Here is a 12,438-nt window from a genome sequence, read left to right on the forward strand (position 1 = left end):
TCCGCCAACAAACCAAAATACATTCCCGACACAATGAGGTATTTTTCTACGGCTCAAAAAGGTAATTCATATGGTAATTTGAGCCCAAACCGGTCAAAAATTCAAAAACGACCGCAAAAAGGCAAACATGATTTTATCACACCTCAAAGTGACCTAAACTACCAATAAGGTGCATTTCAAGGCAAACTGACTCAATTCAAGCTCAAACGAGTGCTTATTTTGTCAGACTCAAGCCCGTCTCAAAAGGCAAAAATCCAATTTTGCGCACAATACCCAACGAAGGTCCATAATGGCAAATACGAGTTTTCCCAACTACAATGCAACCTAGTGGGACCCACTACCCAAGCAAATAAAGTTGGCGTTACGAAATAAGACGGTTTCTCACCTCACTCACGTTTTTCAAGCATAGGGAGCGGGAACGGGGACCAAAATGTAAACTAAAAGCACCCCTATACTCCTAAACAGGTTTCTAACCTAATACAAGCATCAATTTCACTCGAAATGGGCTCAATCAAAAACGCCCAATTCGATTTTTTTAGGGTAAATTCCGCCCTAAATTCAATCAAGCTAAAGATCAACAAGTTTAAATGGATTCAAGAGGAAATACATACCTTGAGATGACATTGTTGATGATGGCACGAATTCAAGCGAGCTAGAAGTTTAAATGGATTCAAGAGGAAATACATAAATATGGAGAAGACGAAATGACAAATGAGATGCAGTCCAACCTCGCGTCTTTTTACAGAAAAAAGGGAAGCCCCTTTGGTTCGCCAGGTGGCTCGCGCCTCAATCAGGCGTCCCTTACTCTTTCAGCGAATTTTGGGCTTTGGCCCAATTTCCACATAACAAAATTCGGATTTTCATTGACGATATTAAAGGTCATCATTTTCTCAAAGACAAAAACAAATAGTGAAAATTTAAATTCGCTATTTTCGAAAATTTCAAGCAAACGGCGATCAAAACCGCCAATTTCAAAAAAAATGGTGAAATCGAAATTCACTATTTTCCTTCAAAAATTTAAAAAATAATAGGGAAAATTCAAAATTCGCTATTTCTTCAAATTTTCAAACAACGGCAATTAAAACCGTCACTTTCAAAATAATAGCTGGGAATTAAATTCCACTATTTTCACCACACATGTCGACGGCGGCACATAAACCGTCATTTCAATTAATAGTGAAGATTCCAAATTCACTATTTCTTTCAAATGTCAACGGCGGCACATAAACCGTCACACTTCAAACGTAATAGCATATTTAAAATTTGCTATTTCCTTCAAAATTCAAACGGACGGCGATCGAAACCGCTTCTTCAAATTCAAAGAAGAACAACGAGTAGCGAATATCCCAAATTCACTATTCCTTCAAATACAAGCAAGGGGCTTCCCCGCGGAACCCGCTCATTTCAAAAACAGTGATAGTGAAAATTCAAAGTCACTATTTCCACAGCGGCATCGCGAGTCCGCTACCTTCAAACAAGCCCTTTTGACGCGGCTATTCTCACGGTCCATTAATCGACCACCTCATGGTTGGCGAGCCTTTGTCCGCAAACGTCAAGGACACATCCCGAAGAAGCCTCGGGTACATTTCCTTATCACGGCTGGCGAGCCTTTGTCCGCAAACATCCAAGGACAGATCCCGAAGATGCCTCGGGTACATTTCCTTTTCACAGCTGGCGAGCCTTTGTCCGCAACCTTTCAAGAACAGATCCCGAAGATGCCTCGGGAACATTTCCTTATCACAGCTGGCGAGCCTTTGTCCGAAACCTTTCAAAGACATATCCCGAAGATGCCTCGGGTACATTTCCTTACAACAGCTGGCGAGCCTTTATCCACAAACGTGCAAGGACATATCCGAAGATGCCTCAGGTATGACTCCTTCCTATGGTTGGCGAGCCTTTGTACGTAGTCTAATGGACTTTAAACGACCTGCAAGGATAGTCGGCAGACTCTAAACTGTCCCCGACAACAGGTCCTTGGTTCGTACCCTCGAGTCGCCTTGGCGTCGCCCTTCCCGACGGCAGGTCCTTGGCCCGAATCCTTTCGAGCCGCCTCGCCGTCGCCTGGGTCTCCAGGTTGTAATCTTCGATTGACCTGGGGGCTCTACTTTGACTTTCGCCCTGTCCAAGCCTCAGTCAAAGTGGGGGCTCTGTAGATACCCAGTATCTGCTGAGACTCCAACAAACACCCGATGATTATCGGACTACAACTTACTTTGGAATCGCGGCGTTTGATCGACAGTTTGTGTACAACTTTACGTCGGAAAACTTAAAACGATTTCGAAAATAAAATTTTCAAAACATTTCAAAAATACCTGTAGTGTTTAATGCACGACGACGAGGTCACAATGACACTAACTAGAGTCAAAACCGACACCGGACCAAAAACCGACTCAAAAATTCAAATCCCGACTCCAACAACGAGTCAAACCGAGTCAACCACCAAAAACTAAACATTTCAAACCTTCTACCTTAAGTTTTCCCGGATTCATGTTGGTCAAGTACCAAACATGTGACTACAAAACCTAGGATAGAACAAATCATGATTGTGTTTCTTGTGAAAGTGACAACACAACTCGAAGAACCGCGACGTGGCTCGCGCCTCTTTGAGCAGCCAAAGTGGCCACGTCGCTCAAAACTCACACAACCACTTATTTCCCAATAAATACCACTCAAATGCCACCCATTTGAGACTTACGCGAGTGTACGCCCCTTCTTTTCTCCCTTAACATTCTCGACTCGACTTCTTAAGTCACAACCCGACGCGTATTTACGACCTACCGATCGTAAACACGAGCCTTACACATTGTTTGGTACCGTCATCGTGCATTAAACCACTTGACCGACCACTTCGACCACTACAACATCACTAATATTAAAAACACTCTTTTTACTTACCAAAACGGTTTTAAACAGAGTTTTTTCCGATCAAACGAGTTGTTACACTTACGTCGGTCACTCGCCATAACCAAACATGTAAGTATGAGGGTGTAAAAATCCTCTTTTATTATGTTTTCATTTGTTTCATGACTATAATATGCTAAAACGTGCATAACATGAACCAAAACATGGAATAAACGAGCCAAAACTGTTTTTTGGTCTGAGGTAGAAGGCCCTTAGGTCGCTAGCTTACCCGCGCCTAAATGGGGTGTTCAGACCAGAGACCAACCGTGTTTGTTCTCGTCATTTCCCTTTAATTCATTTTCATATTTGTAATCGGTTTTTACCGTTCCAAATACTTTCGAACCCTTTTTATTTTATTTTATTTCATTTGTTTTAACAACAAAGTCATAATTACTTAAAACAATTAGTCCATAATTACTTTCAAAACTATTCATGTCAAGTTTGTCAAATCGAACCCAACACCGAATATTATCCAAATAATGATGATTATTCGAGTCTAGTTCTTCCAATCAACAAATGCGGTCTAAACGACCCCTTCAAATAAAATTGGGTTCAAATACCCATTTTCAACGCGTTTTATAATGTTTTCTAAAAGGTCAGAACACGGCACATAAACCGTGGGCTAACCCGCGCCTAAACAGGCCCTCCATTTCTCATTTTCAAAACCAGAGTGAGGCCCTTTGTATCGCCGGCTGGCAAGCGCCTCATATAGCCATCTTGTACAGGGTCTGTTCCTTTCCAGCATTAGTCTAGGACGATCCCGACTCCGGTTAGCCCGGATATAGGACGAATCAGATAACAATTCAAAATCATATTTGCAAAATGCCTTACTAAGACCAATGGATCATGTTATGCACCCTAAACCTAATACGGTAAATGGATGTTTAATTTCTGTCTTGCATGCAAATCAATCATTAATCCAACTCGACATCTTATACTTGATACTTGGATTAAATCAACCAGCTTAGAAAGCTCTCACATGTTAGGTTTAAATCACTGGATGTGCATTCATGCATTTAAACCGTTTTATCAACTTTTGCATTCAACCAACCAAGATCGATCAGTAGAGGCCGCTAACGTGGACGGAATTGGGTGTCTGATTAAAGGGTTTCCCAATACGTACCTTCACCGCTTACTCAGAAACTTTGGATAGTGGACGACCTTATCCAGGGCGTACGAGAGTCATTCTAGAGATAGGATGCTAAAGAGGGACGATTTCCTTATCTTTAGTACCTATGTCAAACGCTGCTTTGTGCTTCAATTTGACCGAGGTATAAAGTGGATTTCGAACGGGTTCCAGGCATCCCACAAATGCTTGGTGGCGACTCCGAACATCTCTAATCGTTTCGAGACCCTTACCGAGGTGAAACCGACCGATCTAAAATGATCCGGTCGAAAGCATTTTTACGCCGCCGAGCGTGGCTTTCAAAAGACCGCTGTATGTCCACGGATCGAAGTGGGCTTGCAGGTGGCGCATGTCCACAGTATGGTTTTGAGATTTTCTGTCCATACAGAAGGGAGTGTCCGATTCGATGGGAGGTGGTTTGTGCCTAGTGATGCCGAATTGAAAAAAGTAGTTATGACTTAAGCTCATTGTACTCCTTATCGGTGAATCTGGGAGGTGACAAGTTATATATGGATTTAAGGAAGACGTTTTGGTGGCCCGGAATGAAGAAAGAGGTAGCGGAGTTCCAGGCTAGATGTTTGACTTGCTTGAGAGTCAAAGGGTAGCAGCAGAGACCGCCAGGTAAGATTCAGTCACTTGAGGCACCCGAGTGGAAATGGGAGTCGATATCCATGGTGTTTATTGTGGGCTTACCGAGGACTCAGTAGCGTAATAATATGATTTGGGTGATTGTCGATCGTCTGACAAAGTCAGCTCATTTTATTCCAATGAAATATACTTGGAGTAAGATTCAACCGGCTAATGGATACAGGAAGCATGTGGTAAGACTACATGGGGTACCAAAGAATACTGTGTGAGATAGAGATGCGAGGTTTATATCGCGGTTTTGTTAAGAGTTGCAGGATCTCATGGGAACTACTTTAAAGATGAGCACGTCATTTCATCTTGCGACAGAAGGTCAAACTGAGAGGACCATCAAGCCCTTAAAGATATGTTGCGAGCTTGTGTGATGGAGTTTCATGGAAGTTTGGAAGATCGACTTGATTTGATTAAGTTTTCATATAAAAACAACTATCACACGAGTATTGGAATGGCACCGTTTGAGGCACTGTATGGGAGAAAGTGTAGGACTCCGGTGTGTTGGGATGATAGCGCATAAGCTGTGGTTTTGGAACCGCAAATGGTATAAGATATGATTGAGCAAGTACATTTGATTCGATAAAAGATAAAGGCCGCCCAAGATCGGCAAAGAGTTATACGAATCTGCATTGCAGGGATATTGATTTCCAGGTGGGTGACAAAGTTCTTTTGAAAGTGTCACTTATGCGTGGCGTTATAAGCTTTGGAAAGAGAGGGAAGTTGAGCCAGAATTTCATAAGGCCTTATGTGATTTTGGATCAAATAGGTGAAGTGGCTTATCGGCTAGCTTTGCCAGCAGCAGTTGATCGGGTGCATACTGAGTTCCATGTGTCACAAATTTGAAAGTATGTGAGTGATCCGTCTCATGTGCTTGAGGTGGAGAATATTGAGCTCGATCAAGCGCTTACTTCTGTCGAAATGCCAATGGAAATGTTGGATCGTAAGTTGCACAAAACAAGGAACGATGAAACCATTTTGCTTAAGGTGTTATGGTCTAAGCATAACGTTGAAGAAGCTACATGGGAGCCGGAGGAGGCAATGAGGGAGCGTTATCCACATCTCTTTGATCGGTATGTTTGGTTAGGGGTTGTAATCTTTTTCTTTTAAGGAGGTAGGAGATGATCGCATATATTTTTGGGTAGTTTGGAGATCAGTTTTGGGTTTTGCCCGGGTTTTGTGGTCATAGTTTAGTTATGTTTTGGGGTATGATTGGTGCTGTTTTCGAGTTGTCTGGGTAGTAGTCATGGTTTTACAGGTATGGGTGTGCACTTCGGGGACGAAGTTCGTTCTTAAGGAAGGAAGACTTTAATACCACACTTTTCTGAGTATAGTGAACTCGATCGAGTAGGCTATACTTCACCGAGTGGATCATCGAGTGTTTTAAGGCAGGCTACTGCCTTAGGTGCACTCGTCGAGTAAGTGAGACACTCGGCCGAGTAGGACGTACTCTGTGGAGTATATCTGGTACTCGACCGAGTGCCCGGTCTGACGAGTTATATTTTCCGCAATTTGATTAGAGTAATTAGGGAATTATATATAATTCGATAATCATTTCGTTAATCACTTTACTAAACCTAAAAAATTTCTCTAAACCCTCCCTAATTACTCTAATCATCAAGCAAGCATAATCTAGCTTTAGTTGCGGATTCCGTGTTCTGTGTCAATCGATTTTTAAGTATTAGTCTCATTTCTTTTGCAATTAATTTTACATTCGTTGAAACACTAATTTGGTTTAAGATTGGGATTAATTAGTTAGTTAGTGATGGATTGTGATGTGGTATTACTGGATTATCTTTTTTAGGTGACGGTTTCGTAGAGGAGAAGTTCTAGCTTCGTTGTTGTGTTCATTTACGGAATTTGTGAATTAGGTGGGGTTTCCCTACTCAGCTTTTTGTATGATTGATTATAAGTTGATGTGGAAATGTGTGATTATCATTAATGTGTATTATTGTGATATTTTGATATTTTGATATTGTTGACATTGTTGCTATTGATTGTGGAACGATTGTCGGGAAATGGGCTTCACCCCATGTTTGCGCCTTGTGGCTCCCGTCACTAGGTGGGATGTGAACATTAATGATCTGAGTCCGCTCGTTACGATGAGCGAGACTAAGGTGGCAAGGCTACAGTCTACCACTAGCACTGTGGGTACCTGTTGCGATGCATAACCTGACATGTCTGGGCTGCGGTTCAGACATTTGTATTTGGAGGTTGGAGATTGTTTATTGCAGGATTGAATTGTATTGGTTGTTGTATTGTAGCTCATGATTGATTATGTAGTTGACTGACCCTTTGTTTCCAAAACCTGCGGTGATCCATTGGGGTATGGTTAGTAGAAGTCTAGCAGGTTTTGTTGTTGAGCATACATGAAGGTTTGGATGGGACGCTTGCGAGACCATAATCTGTAGCTTCTACCGAGTCTTTTAGCTTCTGCTGAGTTAGAATATTTGGTCACATGGGTTACAGTTGTATTTTATTTTTGATTTAGCATTTTTGGTTATGTAATTTGATTAAACTATCTTACTTGAAATATAAGTTCTTCGATGGTCTATTTGATATACTTTATCTCGGATAACCGAGATGGTAGCACTTCCGTTTACTAAGGTAGGCCTTGGTAAGCTGGGGGTGTTACAAGATAGCCACTAGTGTGAGAGTAGTGTATCGGAGACTAATATTAAAAACACTCTTTTTACTTACCAAAACGGTTTTAAACAGAGTTTTTTCCGATCAAACGAGTTGTTACACTTACGTCGGTCACTCGCCATAACCAAACATGTAAGTATGAGGGTGTAAAAATCCTCTTTTATTATGTTTTCATTTGTTTCATGACTATAATATGCTAAAACGTGCATAACATGAACCAAAACATGGAATAAACGAGCCAAAACTGTTTTTTGGTCTGAGGCAGAAGCCCCTTAGGTCGCTAGCTTACCCGCGCCTAAATGGGGTGTTCAGACCAGAGACCAACCGTGTTTGTTCTCGTCATTTCCCTTTAATTCATTTTCATATTTGTAATCGGTTTTTACCGTTCCAAATACTTTCGAACCCTTTTTATTTTATTTTATTTCATTTGTTTTAACCACAAAGTCATAATTACTTAAAACAATTAGTCCATAATTACTTTCAAAACTATTCATGTCAAGTTTGTCAAATCGAACCCAACACCGAATATTATCCAAATAATGATGATTATTCGAGTCTAGTTCTTCCAATCAACAAATGCGGTCTAAACGACCCCTTCAAATAAAATTGGGTTCAAATACCCATTTTCAACGCGTTTTATAACGTTTTCTAAAAGGTCAGAACACGGCACATAAACCGTGGGCTAACCCGCGCCTAAACAGGCCCTCCATTTCTCATTTTCAAAACCAGAGTGAGGCCCTTTGTATCGCCGGCTGGCTCGCGCCTCATATAGCCATCTTGTACAGGGTCTGTTCCTTTCCATCATTAGTCTAGGACGATCCCGACTCCGGTTAGCCCGGATATAGGACGAATCAGATAACAATTCAAAATCATATTTGCAAAATGCCTTACTAAGACCAATGGATCATGTTATGCACCCTAAACCTAATACGGTAAATGGATGTTTAATTTCTGTCTTGCATGCAAATCAATCATTAATCCAACTCGACATCTTATACTTGATACTTGGATTAAATCAACCAACTTAGAAAGCTCTCACATGTTAGGTTTAAATCACTGGATGCGCATTCATGCATTTAAACCGTTTTATCAACTTTTGCATTCAACCAACCAAGATCGATCAGTAGAGGCCGCTAACGCGGACGGAATTGGGTGTCTGATTAAAGGGTTTCCCAATACGTACCTTCACCGCTTACTCGGAAACTTTGGATAGTGGATGACCTTATCCAGGGCGTACGAGAGTCATTCTAGAGATAGGATGCTAAATAGGGACGATTTCCTTATCTTTAGTACCTATGTCAAACGCTGCTTTGTGCTTTAATTTGACCGAGGTATAAAGTGGATTTCGAACGGGTTCCAGGCATCCCACAAATGCTTGGTGGCGACTCCGAACATCTCTAATCGTTTCGAGACCCTTACCGAGGCGAAACCGACCGATCTAAAATGATCCGGTCGAAAGCATTTTTACGCCGCCGAGCGTGGCTTTCAAAAGACCGCTGTATGTCCACGGATCGAAGTGGGCTTGCAGGTGGCCCATGTCCACAGTATGGTTTTGAGATTTTCTGTCCATACAGAAGGGAGTGTCCGATTCGATGGGAGGTGGTTTGTGCCTAGTGATGCCGAATTGAAAAAAGTAGTTATGACTTAAGCTCATTGTACTCCTTATCGGTGAATCTGGGAGGTGACAAGTTATATATGGATTTAAGGAAGACGTTTTGGTGGCCCGGAATGAAGAAAGAGGTAGCGGAGTTCCAGGCTAGATGTTTGACTTGCTTGAGAGTCAAAGGGTAGCAGCAGAGACCGCCAGGTAAGATTCAGTCACTTGAGGCACCCGAGTGGAAATGGGAGTCGATATCCATGGTGTTTATTGTGGGCTTACCGAGGACTCAGTAGCGTAATAATATGATTTGGGTGATTGTCGATCGTCTGACAAAGTCAGCTCATTTTATTCCAATGAAATATACTTGGAGTAAGATTCAACCGGCTAATGGATACAGGAAGCATGTGGTAAGACTACATGGGGTACCAAAGAATACTGTGTGAGATAGAGATGCGAGGTTTATATCGCGGTTTTGTTAAGAGTTGCAGGATCTCATGGGAACTACTTTAAAGATGAGCACGTCATTTCATCTTGCGACAGAAGGTCAAACTGAGAGGACCATCAAGCCCTTAAAGATATGTTGCGAGCTTGTGTGATGGAGTTTCATGGAAGTTGGGAAGATCGACTTGATTTGATTAAGTTTTCATATAAAAACAGCTATCACACGAGTATTGGAATGACACCGTTTGAGGCACTGTATGGGAGAAAGTGTAGGACTCCGGTGTGTTGGGATGATAGCGCATAAGCTGTGGTTTTGGAACCGCAAATGGTATAAGATATGATTGAGCAAGTACATTTGATTCGATAAAAGATAAAGGCCGCCCAAGATCGGCAAAGAGTTATACGAATCTGCATTGCAGGGATATTGATTTCCAGGTGGGTGACAAAGTTCTTTTGAAAGTGTCACTTATGCGTGGCGTTATAAGCTTTGGAAAGAGAGGGAAGTTGAGCCAGAATTTCATAAGGCCTTATGTGATTTTGGATCAAATAGGTGAAGTGGCTTATCGGCTAGCTTTGCCAGCAGCAGTTGATCGGGTGCATAATGAGTTCCATGTGTCACAAATTCGAAAGTATGTGAGTGATCCGTCTCATGTGCTTGAGGTGGAGAATATTGAGCTCGATCAAGCGCTTACTTCTGTCGAAATGCCAATGGAAATGTTGGATCGTAAGTTGCACAAAACAAGGAACGATGAAACCATTTTGCTTAAGGTGTTATGGTCTAAGCATAACGTTGAAGAAGCTACATGGGAGCCGGAGGAGGCAATGAGGGAGCGTTATCCACATCTCTTTGATCGGTATGTTTGGTTAGGGGTTGTAATCTTTTTCTTTTAAGGAGGTAGGAGATGATCGCATATATTTTTGGGTAGTTTGGAGATCAGTTTTGGGTTTTGCCCGGGTTTTGTGGTCATAGTTTAGTTATGTTTTGGGGTATTATTGGTGCTGTTTTCGAGTTGTCTGGGTAGTAGTCATGGTTTTACAGGTATGGGTGTGCACTTCGGGGACGAAGTTCGTTCTTAAGGAAGGAAGACTTTAATACCACACTTTTCTGAGTATAGTGAACTCGATCGAGTAGGCTATACTTGACCGAGTGGATCATCGAGTGTTTTAAGGCAGGCTACTGCCTTAGGTGCACTCGTCGAGTAAGTGAGACACTCGGCCGAGTAGGACGTACTCTGTGGAGTATATCAGGTACTCGACCGAGTGCCCGGTCTGACGAGTTATATTTTCCGCAATTTGATTAGAGTAATTAGGGAATTATATATAATTCGATAATCATTTCGTTAATCACTTTACTAAACCCAAAAAATTTCTCTAAACCCTCCCTAATTACTCTAATCATCAAGCAAGCATAATCTAGCTTTAGTTGTCGGATTCCGTGTTCTGTGTCAATCGATTTTTAAGTATTAGTCTCATTTCTTTTGCAATTAATTTTATATTCGTTGAAACACTAATTTGATTTAAGATTAGGATTAATTAGTTAGTTAGTGATGGATTGTGATGTGGTATTACTGGATTATCTTTTTTAGGTGACGGTTTCGTAGAGGAGAAGTTCTAGCTTCGTTGTTGTGTTCATTTACGGAATTTGTGAATTAGGTGGGGTTTCCCTACTCAGCTTTTTGTATGATTGATTATAAGTTGATGTGGAAATGTGTGATTATCATTAATGTGAATTATTGTGATATTTTGATATTTTGATATTGTTGACATTGTTGCTATTGATTGTGGAACGATTGTCGGGAAATGGGCTTCACCCCATGTTTGCGCCTTGTGGCTCCCGTCACTAGGTGGGATGTGAACATTAATGATCTGAGTCCGCTCGTTACGATGAGCGAGACTAAGGTGGCAAGGCTACAGTCTACCACTAGCACTGTGGGTACCTGTTGCGATGCATAACCTGACATGTCTGGGCTGCGGTTCAGACATTTGTATTTGGAGGTTGGAGATTGTTTATTGCAGGATTGAATTGTATTGGTTGATGTATTGTAGCTCATGATTGATTATGTAGTTGACTGACCCTTTGTTTCCAAAACCTGCGGTGATCCATTGGGGTATGGTTAGCAGAAGTCTAGCAGGTTTTGTTGTTGAGCATACTTGAAGGTTTGGATGGGACGCTTGCGAGACTATAATCTGTAGCTTCTACCGAGTCTTTTAGCTTCTGCTGAGTTAGAATATTTGGTCACATGGGTTACAGTTGTATTTTCTTTTTGATTTAGCATTTTTGGTTATGTAATTTGATTAAACTATCTTACTTGAAATATAAGTTCTTCGATGGTCTATTTGATATACTTTATCTCGGATAACCGAGATGGTAGCACTTCCGTTTACTAAGGTAGGCCTTGGTAAGCTGGGGGTGTTACAAGATAGCCACTAGTGTGAGAGTAGTGTATCGGAGACTAATATTAAAAACACTCTTTTTACTTACCAAAACGGTTTTAAACAGAGTTTTTTCCGATCAAACGAGTTGTTACACTTACGTCGGAGACTATAAGTGTGATAACGCATGAACTAACCCGGGATGAGTCACTGATAGCCGGTGGACTCCTGAACATTTTCTTTTGTTGTAGGAGCGATACCCTCTCATCTTAGTCAGAAATCATTAGCCATAGTGAAGCACTTTACCGAGTGCGAGCTAACACTAGGCCGAGTATAGGACACTCGACCGAGTGGTCCATCTTACTCGACCGAGTTGACCATTTTTCTAGAATATGAAATTTCCTAAAAAAAATAGGTCACTAGAACGAGTAGGAGTGGGCACTGGACTGAGTGGAGTCGGCACTCGACCGAGTGCGTTTTTCTTCGCTGAGAAATTCGGGCAATTACTCTACTTCCTCTATTTTTATCTTCTTCATTCTTCATAACCTAAAACACCAAAAACTCTCTAAAAATCCTACAAAAACTCCATTGTTGTCCATTTTGAAAGCATTCAAGTTTACGACTCTGTTAGTCTCCCTTAATCCTCACTAATTAATCAAAATAAGTAATTTTCTCTCTCCTCTTGTTTTTCCCCAATTTGATTTTGTTTAGATCC

The 12,438-nt window shown here is 41.4% G+C and overlaps 1 protein-coding gene across 1 annotated transcript; it reads left to right on the top strand.

The window, feature by feature from the left end:
- Positions 1–5,584: 5,584 nt before the first annotated feature.
- Positions 5,585–10,241, top strand: LOC141637253 (uncharacterized). The gene is made up of 2 exons (XM_074446817.1): positions 5,585–5,736; positions 9,770–10,241. The coding sequence occupies exons 1-2, from the start codon at positions 5,585–5,587 to the stop codon at positions 10,239–10,241; spliced, it is 624 nt and encodes a 207-aa protein (XP_074302918.1).
- Positions 10,242–12,438: the final 2,197 nt, after the last annotated feature.

The sequence above is a fragment of the Silene latifolia genome, unplaced genomic scaffold (genome assembly GCF_048544455.1).
Source record: "Silene latifolia isolate original U9 population unplaced genomic scaffold, ASM4854445v1 chrun_scaffold_16, whole genome shotgun sequence".
NCBI classification, from domain to species: Eukaryota; Viridiplantae; Streptophyta; class Magnoliopsida; order Caryophyllales; family Caryophyllaceae; genus Silene; species Silene latifolia.

What these genes read in the sequence shown, in the direction of transcription:
- LOC141637253 (XM_074446817.1), top strand. Translation starts at nt 5,585, where the DNA reads ATGCCAATGGAAATGTTGGATCGTAAGTTGCACAAAACAAGGAACGAT. An exon ending in TATCCACATCTCTTTGATCG is followed by an intron (nt 5,737 to 9,769) that starts GTATGTTTGGTT and finishes TCTGCATTGCAG; the next exon opens with GGATATTGATTTCCAGGTGG.